Genomic DNA, 14,949 nt, shown 5'->3' on the forward strand with positions numbered 1-14,949 from the left:
AGACCAGCAGATTTAGACATGAAGGGAACAGAACAGGGGAGGATAAGTTTGAGGTTTTAATCACCAACAGAGCCGTGACATGTCAGGTTAAAGGAGAATCTGTGTGTCAACGTACCTCTCCATCTCAGTGCACCACAGAATGTCTTCCTTCTCATTCATGAAGACTGGGAAGTGCTGGTCTTTGCCCTGTTTGATGGAATTAGACCTGGTGGTGATGGTCCTCACCTTGTCAAACTTAAAAAGGAACAAAAGAAAGATCAGTCTCTGAGTAGTTGTTTTTAATCTTTTAAAATAGATTGTTATTAAGCTTTTCATCATGAATCTCGTACAGATCAACTAGATCAGGGGTCGGCAACCCGCGGCTCTGGAGCTCTTTCATCCTTATGCTGCGGCTCCCTTTGGCTTTGGAATATAAATGATGAGTAATCAATTTAAGAGGTTTTTTTTATTGTAATGCACAGAGGTAATGAGTATTGTCATTCAGATTGTCAATAAAATAACGGCAAAAGGTTTAAATCACCGTCAGTTCTGTTCCTTACTGGACGAGGTGGAGACCTCTGAGCTACTGCTGCATAACAAAGTCTGATGGCTGTCCAGAGGGGAGGTGCTGAAACGCTTTGCCACGTGTCTGGAACAGGTGCAAACTATCCAGAGCAGCAAAGGGCTCATCTTTTTTGAGCTGGAACAGCCAGAGTGGCTGGAAAAGCTGCACTTTATGGTAGACATGACAGCGAACCTAAACACGCTGAACACAAATCTTCAGGGGAGGCCAGGGCTCGAGACTGCAACCTCTTTTTTCAGCGTGTGCGAGTAAGAATTTCATCTGGTCGCGTTCATGCAAGTGCATATGTTTTAATGCTCCCTCTAACACAGGCATTGTATTAGACATTGTGGTTAAAAATCCCAGTTCCCACTGACTAATATTAGTTCAGACGATAGTGGAAAACGTCATGGTTTAATCCTGTCAATCACTCTCGATCTCATGTGTCATTTCAAAATAAAAGATACTTGAAATGTAGAATAATTGCAATAATTTGGTATACTTCATTGATTTCATAAGCAACACACTACAGTTTTTTTATACATAGCAGAAAGGTAAAAAAAACGATATATGCAGTGTTATCTTCATTTTAGATGTCAAAAAGGATTAGCAGCTCCCGGTGTTTTCTTTGCTGTGGAAACCAAGTCCAAATGGCTTTTTGAGTGTTAAAGGTTGCTGACCCCTGAACTAGGTGGTTAGTGTGTGTGGTTCAGTTTCTGTTTACATCGTGCTGCCACTGGGTGTCACCACTGTGCAAAATTGGTTACTCCTGCTTTCAGCAATCACTTAAAATCTCATCTTCTTTTCTTTTCTCATGATGTTTATTCATTTAGATGTTGCTTTTTTGAGCAAAATAACTTGTTACTTTGGTATGTTTCCCTTAGTTCTGAAAGCGTTAGATGACAGTAAAAACATCATCTACGTTTCAGCTAATAGATGCATACATTTCTGTCATGCTGATCTGTATTTGTTGTGCAAAAGTAATACATAAGTACCTTAGCTGTTCTTCCATGTTCTAAACAGTCCTGAAGGTCCAGCCTGTCATGGTACATAGCAGACAAGGGCCTGAAAGGAGAAAGAACAGGAGTTGCAATTCATAGACTTACTGTGACTGTAAGAAGTGTAACGCTAGAAAAAGTAAGGGCCTTTGACTGAAGACTATGTGTAAGTAAGAGGAGGTGGTTGTTTTTTTCAGAAGTCCTCAATTACAATTTAAATTGTCATACCTATTTTGCATTCATTGGTTTATACCAAATACATATTTAGCAGCATTGCTTTTAATTCATGGAAATATGTAATGGTATCTTAATTTTTTTCTTGAAATATCCACAAAGATTAATTCCAGTTCAAGCTTTATCTGATAAAAAAAAAGTTCTTATTTTAAGCTCATTCAAAGGATCTAGAATTAAGAGTTTGCAGATTTGAGAAATATCATGCTTTGTTGTTTTCTCTATTGTTGCTTTTAAGAAAAATCCAAAGTGCAGGTTATATTCAAAAAGTTAGTTTTGAAATGACTGTCATGGCCACTCTCTAACGATGCCATATTAAAAGCATGACTTATCTCAATTATCAATTGCCCTTGTGTATGTCTGCAGCTTCCCTCACCATTCACACACCAACCTGTTCATGCCAGGAAGGTTACCCCAGAAGTAACGGGCACGGTGGGCAGCCGACACCTCCTTGGCATCGATCATCACTGGGTTGCACTGGAATCGAAGTGAAGCAGAGGGGACAAGACACCAGTCAGAGAGGAACGGAGGTAGGATGCTGTTTTTAAGGTTTGGGCACGGAGTATCGCTGGTAGTGTCCTTGTATAGCTTTCACAGACTAAAGTAAAAGGATAACCTAAAAACTAAAAGCTTCAATACAATTTCAAAAGCATGTCAACATGAAGAAAGGAAGGATACTTTTCAACCAATTGCAGATTAAGTTAAAACTGAAATATGGGCAATAGTTTAAACAAGATAAAGTCTGCTTTTCCTTCTAACCATCATTATCTGATGACAACGTGTGACCACAAGGGGGCATAAATTATCTACCAAGCCTAACATCACTTAGATCTCATCACACTGTGTCTGCTCTGCAGTCTACAAACTCACAAGTTAGCAGAGGTCATGGTTAGTCATGAGCTGCAGGATAAGATAAACGTATTATTTAGCAACAAGTCTAACCGACAGAGAAAGACTGACCTCTAAAAAGCGAGATATGTCCCTCTTATCACTGACACCCATGGCAACCACGTTTTCAAAGAGCCAGAAGAAAGGCCGGTCATCCCCCTCCTTCGGACGAGCCTCGTGGAGCAGCCGGTAGAACTCAAAGAAGAGGCGTCCTGTGCCCTCTGTGGGACAGAAGAGGTCATAAACAGTGTTATAGGTGGATTAAATAATCAACATGTTGGTATTTGAAGAGATCTTAAATCTAAAACAACATGAAACGGCATAACAGTGAAAAGTGAACCTACCAAAGAGACCTTTCCTTGCAGGATTAACTATAGAGAGGTCATTGCATGGACTTCCACCAATAACTAGGTCAAAAGGACCCCACTGATGTATCTGTAAAGAGATAAGATACAGAGTCAGGAACTGGTACAGACAGACAGAGGCAGGATAGATTATGTGTTGAGAGTAATTTAGTTTAACTCCTTAAACTTTCAGCTCTTGTGCAACAGAACGTTTACATAAAAAAAAACCCAATTCAGTACTACTTGTGAAATCTGGTCGATGTTTTTAATGTCTTTGTGTTGTTGTCTACGGTTTCTACTAGGCCTGTTCAATCTAAGCAAAGTATGCAATGTGCTATAACATTGTACTTAAGATAAAAAGTGTGATAAATAATTAATAAAGAGTGTATATTAGCGAAAATTGTCCTTCTTAATCTTTATGTTATCGTGATTTAGACGATACCTGGGCTTGAAACGCATCATCCCTAAAACGTCAATAAATCACATGGTAAGTGAGAAACGACTGCTTGTTTATATTACATTATGTTCTTCGTAATTTACATAAATTCTGCCTCTTGGGATGAAGTCATGCATTATGTATGCATTATATATTCAAAACGCTCAAATTAGGATCATGATAATATCGCAGTTTATTGTGCAGCCCCAGTCTCTCCTAAGAATTTTCCAAAGCAACTTATTTTAATTACATCTAACCCAATGTATTTAACATGATTGATCACAGGATCACAGTTTTCATGTAAACAACATCAATTGGTTTGCAGGGTGTGGCTATCATTGGCAGGGCTAGCACCCCCAGCATCCCGCCCCTCTTGCAGGCTAACGTCTGATGTCTGTGCTGGCATTGCTCGGGCTGAGTGCAAGTTCAACCTGACTTAGCCTACATACAACTGTTTCTCTGTCATCTGTACTTGTTAACATACAGTAGTATTGCAGTACAGTATTATGACAGTGGCCATCAACCTGAGCTACAGACCTGGCTCGAAGGGGGTGACTGCGCTACAGCTTAGACACAACATAGCCTGTATTAACAATATAATGCTTAAATAATTTGTTTGACCGACTGGTCTTTCTGGTGAATAAAGGCGAGGTTGATTACGTTAAATTGTTGATTTGACTAACAAATGTATTTATTGATTTATTAGACCTTTATTTTACCAGGTAAAAAAATGTTTGAGAACCAGTTCTCATTTACAAACATGACCTGGCCAAGAGGCGCCAACATGAACACATACACACACATAGATATAGAAACATAAAATAGAACAAAAGTGAACAAGTAACAAGCAATGTGCGTGAGGTGTAAAAAAGTATGAGTGTGTATATATATAAGTTTTGTTTAGATGATGGCGTCTGACATTTGGATGACATTTTCATGACAGATGGCTGCCACTCAAAACTCCCAAACATCACTCAAAACCATTAAATCCAGTCCTTGAAGATAAAAATGAAGTCAGACAAATGAAAATTGTGGGTCCTGTTTCTGATCTCTGATTGGTCTAAAAACAAATCTCATTAAATCTCATTAAATCTCATTAAAAGACAGAAACCAACCTGATTTTGTTTTCAGGGTAACTTAAAGTCCTAGAGTCAAAAATCTACAAATACTTGTGTCACTACTTAGAGCAGCTCATCCAAATATATAATACTCCAGACAACATGTCATCAGGCAGATATAAAGAGGGCACTGTTAAAAATAAGGTCACAAGCTAAATAACATTTCTCTGCAGCAGAGCGGCACGTAACTAATACAAGAGGCGGTCGTGTGACTGTCACGCAGATATCAGATGGCATGATCTCACTGCCCACAGTGGTAGTGTTTGACTGGTGACTGATACAACAGAGTGTGCTGCAGTAAGATTCTGAGAAAGCTACTTCTTTTGAAGCGTCTGCACTACTTAAGTGTGACAACATGATTTTAAAATCTACAAATAATTCTAAGCCATGCTGACAATGGAGTGTGACACATTTCTGCTAAATGCTACATCTATGTAACACTTCAGAATGTTCTGCAGGGAAGACACATAATGTCTGTATCAGGGCAATCTGCATGTACAATGGAGCCCTGTTATTAATGTGTGATAAGCAGACGGTTTTTCTACATCCACAGAGTCAGACAGCCTCTGCTGCAGAGGGGCATGTTCCAGCAGGAACACACAGGCACTGTAGAGCCGGTTATAAACATGATTTAGTCACCGCGACTGATCTGATCAAGCTGGACTGGGTCAGTTGGTGTTGACAGTCGGGAGATAAAATGATACAGTGTGTGGGATAAAAACTTATGTCATATTTACAACTACAAAGCCTATGCTGCATTCTGATAGTGTGCTCTCATTGAGTCTCTTTCAGTAGAGTTTACATCTGTGTTTCCTTCATTTCTTCTACCACAATCTCACCCACATACAGCTTTTTTTACCTTATTTTTCTGCACAAACTGCAGAATAAATATGCAACTTTTGATGAATGTGTATCTCTGCTATGGTCCAATTTACCAACAACTATCCCACAGCGTATTCACTTCAATGTATTCACAACACATCTCTTTGCAGAACAAGTCAAACTCACATGTCTGCGCGTGACGTTCCTCACATCGCCAACGTACATGATGCGACCCTGATGCCGGACGATACCCACAGTGATGGAGTCTTCACACACTTCAGAAGCTATGTAGCGGTCCACTTGGATGCCAAGTTCTTTAAGCACCAGTAACCCTGGATAGAAGAGGGTGGAAGGTTAGACAGGACATCAGAAGAAGGGGATAAACAATTCAAGATGTCAACAAAAAACTCACAAACAATAAAGAAAACAACAATAACATGGACACAGAGGTTTTTAGCTGTCCCGTAATGAAAAGGAAATCCAATGCTATTAAAAAGAAATTGAAAATTAACACTAAAATGTAACATTTTACACTCATACAGCATCTAAAATATTCAAAGTCTTCACCACTCTCCTGTTATAAATATGTTTTTATATAAGTCTCATTTTGATGTATGAATATCAGCACTTAGTCCAATAGAAAAGCACAGGCTCCATTTCTTCTCTTACCTGTTGCTATGCCGTCAAATAGCGACAGGACACGGATGGGCTTCCTCTTCTCCACCATGACTGGGGGGTAATGCTTTGGTGTGTCCTGAAACGCAACACCGAAACAAAGAGACTTGCATGAAAAAGACTCGTCATTGACACAGTCAGTGAGATGTATAATCTGAAAGCAGCATCACTCACAAAATCTTGATCGTGATTATTTGCAAAGAAGCGCTGGAGACGGCTCGGCCAGTCAGCGCGACGCAACAAGAGACCAAACACACTCTTCTGACCGCACATGAAGCAGTTCCACGGATCCTCTTTGATGGCTGCGTGAGCCGCGCCTTGACCCACTAGGAGTTCTACACACTCCACACAGAAGCACCTGAACACAGGACAAGGAGGGCGATGAGTACACATGATGATATCGATCTAGTAGCTCTGAAAGTCGAGCGCTGAGTAGTTGAATGTCAGTATCAAACATCAGTTGCAGGATTATTGATATTTTTAATATTTCATAGAGACATGGAGTAAGAGTGCAGGCTTGCTCTCATCATTGATGCTGTTGTTTTGACAGCCAGCCCTGCACCTCCAGCATGTGTTCATGACAACCCAGCTTTGAGACATCATCAAACAGATGTCTGATGGTTTTGCTTATTTCGCCGACTGTAACCAATTCCATTAAGGCGCCCAAAAGAGAGCGAGAAACTGACCAGACTAAGACATTTCTGTGTGCTAAAGCCTGATGCATCTTCTTTTCTGTCCCTTGTTGCCCTCAACTTTTTATATCTCATCAATGAGCCTCACTGTTGCACTTGGTCACATGATCCTGTCATTGAAACAAACATGAGCACTGTAGTTTTTCAGGGTCCATCCCACAAACACACTCTTTTTGTTTTAATATCAACAAGTGCACCAAATTAATCTGCAGCTGGAAGTATTTCACAACATAAAAGAAACTGTGTGTATTTGTGTCTTCAGTGGGGCTCAGGGCTGAGTGCCACAGAAGTAGCCTAGTCAGTCATGCTCACGGGACTCACGGTTGGTTTCTGTCTTTTAATGAGATTTGTTTTTAGACCAATCAGAGATCAGAAACAGGACACACAATTTTCATTTGTCTGACTTCATTTTTATCTTCAAGGACTGGATTTAATGGTTTTGAGTGATGTTTGGGAGTTTTGAGTGGCAGCCATCTGTCATGAAAATGTCATCCAAATGTCAGACGCCATCATCTAAACAGACAGCAAGCTATTGTGTGCTGATTGGTCGTACATGTGACTGACAAAACATAATCTGTTCTTGTGGTATTTTCCGAGGCTTTAATCGTGTTGTAAATGTCTTTATAGTAAACAGTGGCGTATTCAACAGACATACAACCACTCTTCATATAATATTAGTGATCAAATATTCATGGAGGTCCCGTGGACCACCATGATAGTGCCTAACATCAGTGAGATTTGTGACACCACTACAAAGACTCTATTATGTCCTCAGTATACAGTAGTTTGGCAGTGTGCTGCTATCTGTGTTGTAAAAACAACTGAACACTGAAGAATTTTTGAATACATGAATGCCACCCATTTTATTTTTACACTCTTACTGATTATAAAATGAATAACCTACCATTAAAAACAGTAATGGCACAGGGGTTTAAGAGATGAATGATAGTATGGGAAAACGGTTAGCAGGAATGTACTAAATAAGTGAAAAATGCAAAGGAGAAGCGCACAAAGCATATAATATAACTTAGATATTATCACACTCAGAGAAAGGTTCCTACAATTCATCTAATTAAAGAAGTGTTTATGCTGTGTATGTTATAAATATATATAAATGTTATATATGCAGAAAAGACGTAGGAACATGATGACAGAAAACAGCTGACTCAATGAGCCTTTTTGCACGTAGGACACTGAGCACTGCACACACTGAGCCACATTGGTTTTGCATAAGAAATAGGCGCTGACAGTGCAATAAATCAGCATTAAATACAGGCTGTTTGTATTTTTTCAACTACCAAGATGCCCTTAACTCTGGACGTCTATATAATCCAAGTTATGTGAAATTCTGATAGGATTGTACCTCATTTTGATGGACATCGTAATAGGGATGTAATGATACACTCAACTCATGATATGATCCAGGATGCTGGCTCACGATACCATTTATTCATACATTTTTTAAAGTGATTTTTTAACCTTTATTGATACGACAGATGAAGAGAGACAGGAAATGTGTGGAGTCGAGAGTTGTGGAAGACAACGACAAAGGGTCATGACTGGGAAGTCGAAAGTCGAAACTGCTGTGACGAGGAATACGTCTAGTAACTTGTGTTTTTATTTTGAACTAAACTCATGCGAAATCATAAATCTGTTCGGTGCATTGGAGTCCTTCAAAGAGTTGTCTGTTGCGTCTGTCTACATCTCTCTGTTTGTATCTCTCATATGTAGATACTAGCGATGAGTAGACTACTCGAGGATTAGTTAGAGAGAAAGAGAGATTTGTTTTTTTAGTGTTTTAAAAGCAGATGGCAATCTTACGGATGCGAGAAGGAAAATGCCAAAACAGTAGGCTTAATGGGCCGCTAGAGCAGTGTTTATGTGTGGGATGAGGTGCATTCTCAGCTTCAAAATCTTCATCTGCTACAGACGTCAAAAGAGAGAAGTCAAAAGCAGACAGTGCCCTCTGCTATTTAAGAATGGTGTTGATATTCATTTTTCATTTAACCGATTTGCTTCGTCCCTTATGTGTATCGGTTGTAACTGTTCCGATCCTCTGTAACATTCCTGTACTAAACATTTATATGCTTTAATTTGAATCCATGACTCTGCTCACCATATTATAATCACAGAACATACAACTTCTCTGTCATAAGTTGGATTTCCACTGTTTGGGACTATTGTGGTTTCTATGTCTGGAACACATCAGAACCCAGAAGAAACCTTACCGACAACAGTTGTTGTTTCCGCACATGAGCACCTCTCGGCCTCCGCAGCAGATAGTGCAGTATGACTGGTAGCCGTCATCGTCGTACTGATATGCACATTCAAGGAAGCAGTTCTGTGAAAGACGGAGCAAAACAAGACCAAATCAGAAGTGAACTGTTTGTCGTTTAAAAAGACAAAAGGCCTAACTGAATGACATCAGGTGCGGTTTGAAATATGTGCAGTTTATTATTGGCTTTGACAGGAGCAATGATTTTTTATGAGACGGTAGTTGGTTCTGAGTCCCAGGCTTTTATTGACCTCTATCAAAGCTTACCTTACAGCTCTGGCACATTCCTCCAGCAAACAGCGGGTGCTCCCGGCTGACATTCAGACTTCCACAGGAGATACAGATGTCTGCAGAGAGAAGTGCAGTGTGTCAGTATTTAACAGGCGGAGGTCAGAGAGGTGTGAACGCCCTGAAACGCTCTGAACATCACACTTCAGTGAAATTATTTGAACAGCTGTGATGCAGGTGAAGATCTAATGAGCTTAGCTGGTATGTTTGTAGAGAACCGACCAGGGAGCCAGTGAAGCGCCAAGAATTATGGAAATGTTATTTCTTCATCTCCACTCGTAACGTTTTATTAACAAAGACGTATACAGTTCAGCTGCTTTGCTTGTCAAGATCAAGGGCAAGAGCAAGAGCAAGAGCAATACGTCTCTGTGTTCCTCCCCTGAGAGGCCCCCCGGTGCTGCCACAAACTAGAGTACACAGAGGACTCGTCACTTACCCTCGATGCTGCGGCACTTTTGTCTCACTTCAAGAACAAGTCGCTCTGAAAAAACAAAACATGAAACAACCCATGAGAAATGTAGGTTAGCAAACCTGCAACTCAAAAAATGCATTTTTGGGGTTCAAACAAATGTTTCTACTTTTACTCTCCTATTTCATCGCCCCAGTTGAAAGTGATGAATTCACATACAGAGCTACATGTCATCATCATGTAACCATTTGTGTAAATCCAAAACTTCAGCACCTCCAAGTCTATTATTTGTATTTTTGCAGTACAATCCATAGTGAATAAGTTGTTCCTCTGTCAGAAACTCAAATATGCATATTTACATTCTCACCAGGGGACAGGACATATAACATAACACAATAATAGGTTTTTATTCTGGTGATTTGGAAAGTTTCTAGATGTGTTAAAAAAATGTTGTAGCTGTTATTCTTGAGCTTTTACAGAGAAATACACTGTTGAGATTATACAACTTTAAAAAGTGTATATGTTCCCTGTGCTCTACACAAATGAATCAAAGGAATCCCCCTCTGTAAATAATTATATTTTTTTAACAGCTATGTGGTTCTGGCTTTTTTGTGAGAATGTCAGATACAGTTAGTCTCAAGAAAATAAAATTAGATCTAGATTTTAAAACATTAGATCATAATATGGCTCTAGAATTGATCCCTGCGGCACACCCCATTCTAGGAGCTGCGGTGTAAGAGACAATGTAGAGCTCGTATTGTCGTGAAAAAAACTGGAAAGTCATTGAATATGAAATGAACAGTTTCCAGACTTATAGAAGTTTTGTAAAAAAATTAACAAACATAGAAAGCTTCGGAAAAGACTGAAGAAATCTGCTTCATTAAAGCTACGGTTGGTAGTCTTGGAAAACTAGCATGAATTTGAATGTTGCATGTCTTTAGGACTCCGTTTAACCCCTCCCCCCCTCCCCTCGGAGCTCCTCCAAAACAAGGCCCCCGCTCACATGCACAAGCGCCACTGAGTCACGACCATATGATGGTGACTGATTCAAAACCAGTCCTCACCAAAACATTCTCATAGTGAAAGTTAAAAACACAAACAAACATGGCTGCTGTTAGTACTCACAACTGTCATTCTAGCATTATCCAGTTGTACCAGTGACACGATATCAAGAGAAAAGTTATAACACATGTAATACTGTAACAACTCTACTGTTTGTTAAACATGTTCAGTGTAGATGTTCTTAATTCCTACAGTGTTGACAGTCAGTGAAGGCATCAGGAGAGGTGTAGAGTGTGTGAGCGGGAGAGAGAGGAGAGGAGAAGTTCTTCATTCATTCAAACATTGATTGTTGTTTTGTTGGTTGGTGTGATCACGGCCGACAGTGACCGGTTATTAAAACTCAACGTGTTCACGAATCGGCTCGTCATCACTACAGCGTCTGGACAGACGGACGCTACAATACATCTACTTTTTCTGTAGGACTTACTAAATGTCATTCATTCTTTTGTTTGTCAGAGCCCCGTGGTGAGAGCTTTTTAGACTCTGATCCGGACTACAGTCTTGAGCAAAGCACCTCATCGGGTCAGAGGGGACAGGCCAGAGGACGAGTGAGAGGGGCAGTAAATAGAGGCAGGGGAAGCAGAGGCAGGGGACGAGGACAAGGAGTGCAGGCTGGGGAAATGTATGTGCAGGAGGCGGGCAGAACGGCAGGACAGGATTGGATTGGTTAAACATTTTGGGACCCAGAAACAGTGATTGGTTGGTGTTTTCCCAGGTTTACTCCGACTGTAGATAGCAGCTCTTTCTCACTCTTTTTTAAGAACACATTATGTATTGATTACCATCAAGACATAAAGATCATTTTAACCAGTATGACAAAAAGTGGATCTAAATCTGACTACCAACCCCAGCTTTAATATTTCTGTAGAGTATGAAATTCTGTAAACATTTTATTCATGTCATCATTACTTAAATATATGTGCATTTTTTTCAAACCACATAGCTTCTCATACATTTAAGTTGAGATTCAAAGTTGTAAAATAGATGGATTTATATTCTTATTTCCATGTATACACAGACGTTTCAGAGAATGTGTAGTTATGAAATTTTGCCTAAAAGACATGGAAAAGTCATTGAAATTGTGCATCAACCCTCAAAATAATACAAATGGAGACACTTTTTAGCCTGGTTCGACTATCCTGTCCATCTGTTTTCCATGTAGCTGTAATACCAACAAACTCCTACTTATGTTGTAAACTTAACTCCCTTTTTCTCTTGGCTCCTGCCATTATCCAGCTCAGGGTCGCATAAATATTCAGATGCTAATGGACCTGACTCACCAGCAGGAGTCTAAACAGGAGTAGATGAAAGGTTAACGAGTGAGAGGGGATGTCCCTGTAACTATAGAATATACATTCCATAGAGAGAGCTGTAAAGCTTTTAGCTTCATTTACCTGGGATATTCTTAAATTAGTAAGTAACCTTTATATTTATATCATCATGAACATCAATTAATCGTCTGGATCATAACAAGCATTTCTGCATTGTCACATCACTCACTAGCTGCCACTCTAATGGACCTCTCGTCCACACACTCCTTTGACCACTTTACTCTGATGTACAGCACTGCTGAGTCGTCCCCAAGGGAAGGACTACAGAGTTCATGACTCCTATTTAAACATATAAATGGGGCACCTTACCTCTCGTCCTCTCATCAACTATGTCCTTGACCTTGGGTTTCTCTGCTGTGCTTTTGCGAGGCTTTTTGGCTGGAGGAGGCTCATAGGCGGCTGCTTCAGGCTCCGCCCACATCTCAGGGTGCACCTGTTTGTATGGGTTACGCTCCTCTGGGACATAAAGCATGTAAAAACATAATATTATAGGCAATGTCAGGAATTATTTGACAATCCTTTTTTAAGTCAAACAGTCATTCACACCTTTAACTATGATAATCAAAAGATAAAATGCTTCCTGGCAAGACACTTACCCTCTGGTGGCTCTAACCCTTTGGGTCCGGTGGGCAGAAATCCTGTCATAGCCCAGTCAATCATTTCCTTGATCAGCATATCCACTGATTTGGAGCTTTCTTTGCCGACCTTGTCAGTGCAGGCTTTGAAGGCTTTGCCTGCCCGGCTGCTAGCCGCCTATTGACGAATAAAAAGAATGAAGAACTTGAGCATTCAAGAAGAGATTAAAAATATTTTCTCTTTGTTCTTCTTTTGAGCACTTTTTGTGATTGCATGTGCCAACTACACTGAATTCCCACACCATTTTGTGGTTTGAAGGACAGTGCACACACAGCTACAATAGATGGTAAATGGACTTGTACTTATATAGCGCTTTTCTAGCCTGTCTGACTACTCAAAGCGCTTTTACACACTACTCGTCACATTCACCCATTCATACTCATTCACTCACTGATGGTAGAGGCTGCTATGGTAATGAATCATCAGTATATTAGCTGATCTCTCATTTGTACACATTCACACACCGCTGAACAACAGTTCAACAATTCGGGGTTCATTGTCTTGCTCAAGGACACTTCGACATGTGGGATCGAACCGCCAACCTTCAGATTGTGGGACGACCGACTCTACCCACTGAGCCACAGCCGACCCTGGATGTCCTGGAAGACTTTGTGAAACACATGGACAGTCACTGTACAACACATGACTGCTTCCTCTCAAACCTTGAATTGTTTGATTTATCAGGGATGTGATTCACAAAGGACAAAAAGAGCAGGAAAATATACAGCGCCCAGAGCAAGGTGCAGCACATATCAAAGGTTTAACTGCACAAATAAATAACCTTTGTTGTTACGATCTATGTGTAAGAGCAACAATATCTGTATTCTATAAAACATCTCTCAGATGAACAACAGCCAACCAGCAAAGGAAACATAAAGTGTGGGTTTGGGGGTCCTCCCAGAAAACTTATAGCATAAAAACTTGACTTCTTCTCTGCCAACTGAAGGCTTTTCTGCATCATTTTATGATGGTTATTTACTATTTAATCCTCTTTGTGTATTTTTTTTTACACCTCTTTACTTGTGCATCTGCCACCAAAGTCATCTTAATTCATTCATATACCCCTGGACTTTTTAAAGCACATTGTAAGCACAGTTTGATTTGTATAGCCAATCTTTAGCTCCCTGTAATACTAAGACTACTAAGTTACATTATGTGCAAACAAAGCCAACTGGATCCTATTCCAACCAAGTTGCTTTTTAATAACCTATACCTTGGCAATGTCATGGATGACAGCCAGCTTTGTAGCAGAAGTTTGACCAACCAAAACACAGCGCCCTTTCACCTTTGCAACACAACTGAGTTGTTATCGGCTAACGAACACGTATAACGTTACTTTGTGTATATACACAGCACGACCAGTGGACACAAACGGTCGGCTCTTTCCTTCAAAATTCATTAGGTTGAGTCCAAATGGAAAAATAACCTTGTGGATAATTTAAAGTCTAGTGGGAATGCATACATTCTGGATAAATCCATAAGAATCCCATCCTTGATTTATACCACAACCTCATCATTTGATAGCTATTCAGAAGCACGGAAATAATTGGAGTGTGGTACCAATCATTTCCTCTTACTCTTGTTGAAATGTTGAAATGTTCTGATTAAGAAGTACCCTGCTGTTTCCCTCTGCACTTCTTTAATACTTGAGGACACAAGCGTAGTTAAACGTTGTTGTACTCACCTGTAGCACCTCATAGATAGCTTTCTTGTACGTGGGCTGCTTGTTGTAAGTCGGTTGGTGAAAGGCATTAGTGAAGGAACTTAAAGGCATAAGTTTCTCTACACAGATCTGTGAAAAATACAAAGACAATGAAATCGACGTTTACTTTAAGTCTGATATGTCACTGGAGAAGAGTAATAAGATGAGAAAGTACAAGAAATAAAAGTCAGTGAAGGTGTTTGCTCTTCACGTATGAACAGGAGGCTGTTTTGCTCAATATTTGGTTGGAGAAACAACAGCCATATTTATTTTTGCCATAAAAACTCACCACTGAGAATTTATCTTCTCCAAACCACATGACCCATCTGGTTCCCTCAGCAGCTTTGCTCCGTCCCGTAATCCACCAGGATACGATGCGGCCTGGCCACCACGAGTACCCTCGCAGCTTTCCCCAAACCAGCTCGCCAATGCCAAAACCACGACCGTCCTGCTGCCAAAATAGAAGACAAACCATCCGCTCTGCATCAACGTCTGGGGGTA

General features: G+C 40.2%; 1 protein-coding gene and 1 long non-coding RNA gene across 18 annotated transcripts in view; one reads left to right on the forward strand and one right to left on the reverse strand.

Annotated features, from left to right (window-relative positions):
• The window catches only part of LOC117805865, a 128,392-nt gene that overhangs the window by 6,528 nt on the left and 106,915 nt on the right, over positions 1–14,949 (forward strand). For 11 of the 13 annotated variants that reach the window (XR_004629541.1, XR_004629542.1, XR_004629547.1 and 8 more), the window contains exon 3: positions 2,137–2,300. This is a non-coding gene — a long non-coding RNA (uncharacterized LOC117805865). Of the gene's footprint in view, positions 1–2,136; positions 2,301–3,437; positions 3,490–5,548; positions 5,973–14,949 lie in introns of those variants that run through there. The other 2 variants (XR_004629540.1, XR_004629548.1) reach the window with 2 other exon arrangements.
• The window catches only part of dnmt3ab (DNA (cytosine-5-)-methyltransferase 3 alpha b), a 55,956-nt gene that overhangs the window by 3,186 nt on the left and 37,821 nt on the right, over positions 1–14,949 (reverse strand). For 3 of the 5 annotated variants that reach the window (XM_034674438.1, XM_034674436.1, XM_034674440.1), the window contains 15 exons: positions 14,738–14,899; positions 14,431–14,538; positions 12,707–12,863; positions 12,420–12,566; positions 9,745–9,789; positions 9,288–9,367; positions 8,974–9,086; positions 6,228–6,411; positions 6,048–6,132; positions 5,565–5,710; positions 3,003–3,093; positions 2,731–2,879; positions 2,162–2,247; positions 1,537–1,606; positions 116–234 (listed from right to left, as the gene is read on the reverse strand). In XM_034674438.1, coding sequence (XP_034530329.1) covers positions 116–234; positions 1,537–1,606; positions 2,162–2,247; positions 2,731–2,879; positions 3,003–3,093; positions 5,565–5,710; positions 6,048–6,132; positions 6,228–6,411; positions 8,974–9,086; positions 9,288–9,367; positions 9,745–9,789; positions 12,420–12,566; positions 12,707–12,863; positions 14,431–14,538; positions 14,738–14,899 — 1,742 coding nt within the window. The remainder of the gene's footprint in view (positions 1–115; positions 235–1,536; positions 1,607–2,161; positions 2,248–2,730; positions 2,880–3,002; positions 3,094–5,564; positions 5,711–6,047; positions 6,133–6,227; positions 6,412–8,973; positions 9,087–9,287; positions 9,368–9,744; positions 9,790–12,419; positions 12,567–12,706; positions 12,864–14,430; positions 14,539–14,737; positions 14,900–14,949) is intronic. The other 2 variants (XM_034674439.1, XM_034674437.1) reach the window with 1 other exon arrangement.

This window comes from Notolabrus celidotus, chromosome 22 (assembly GCF_009762535.1).
Source record: "Notolabrus celidotus isolate fNotCel1 chromosome 22, fNotCel1.pri, whole genome shotgun sequence".
NCBI lineage: Eukaryota > Metazoa > Chordata > Actinopteri > Labriformes > Labridae > Notolabrus > Notolabrus celidotus.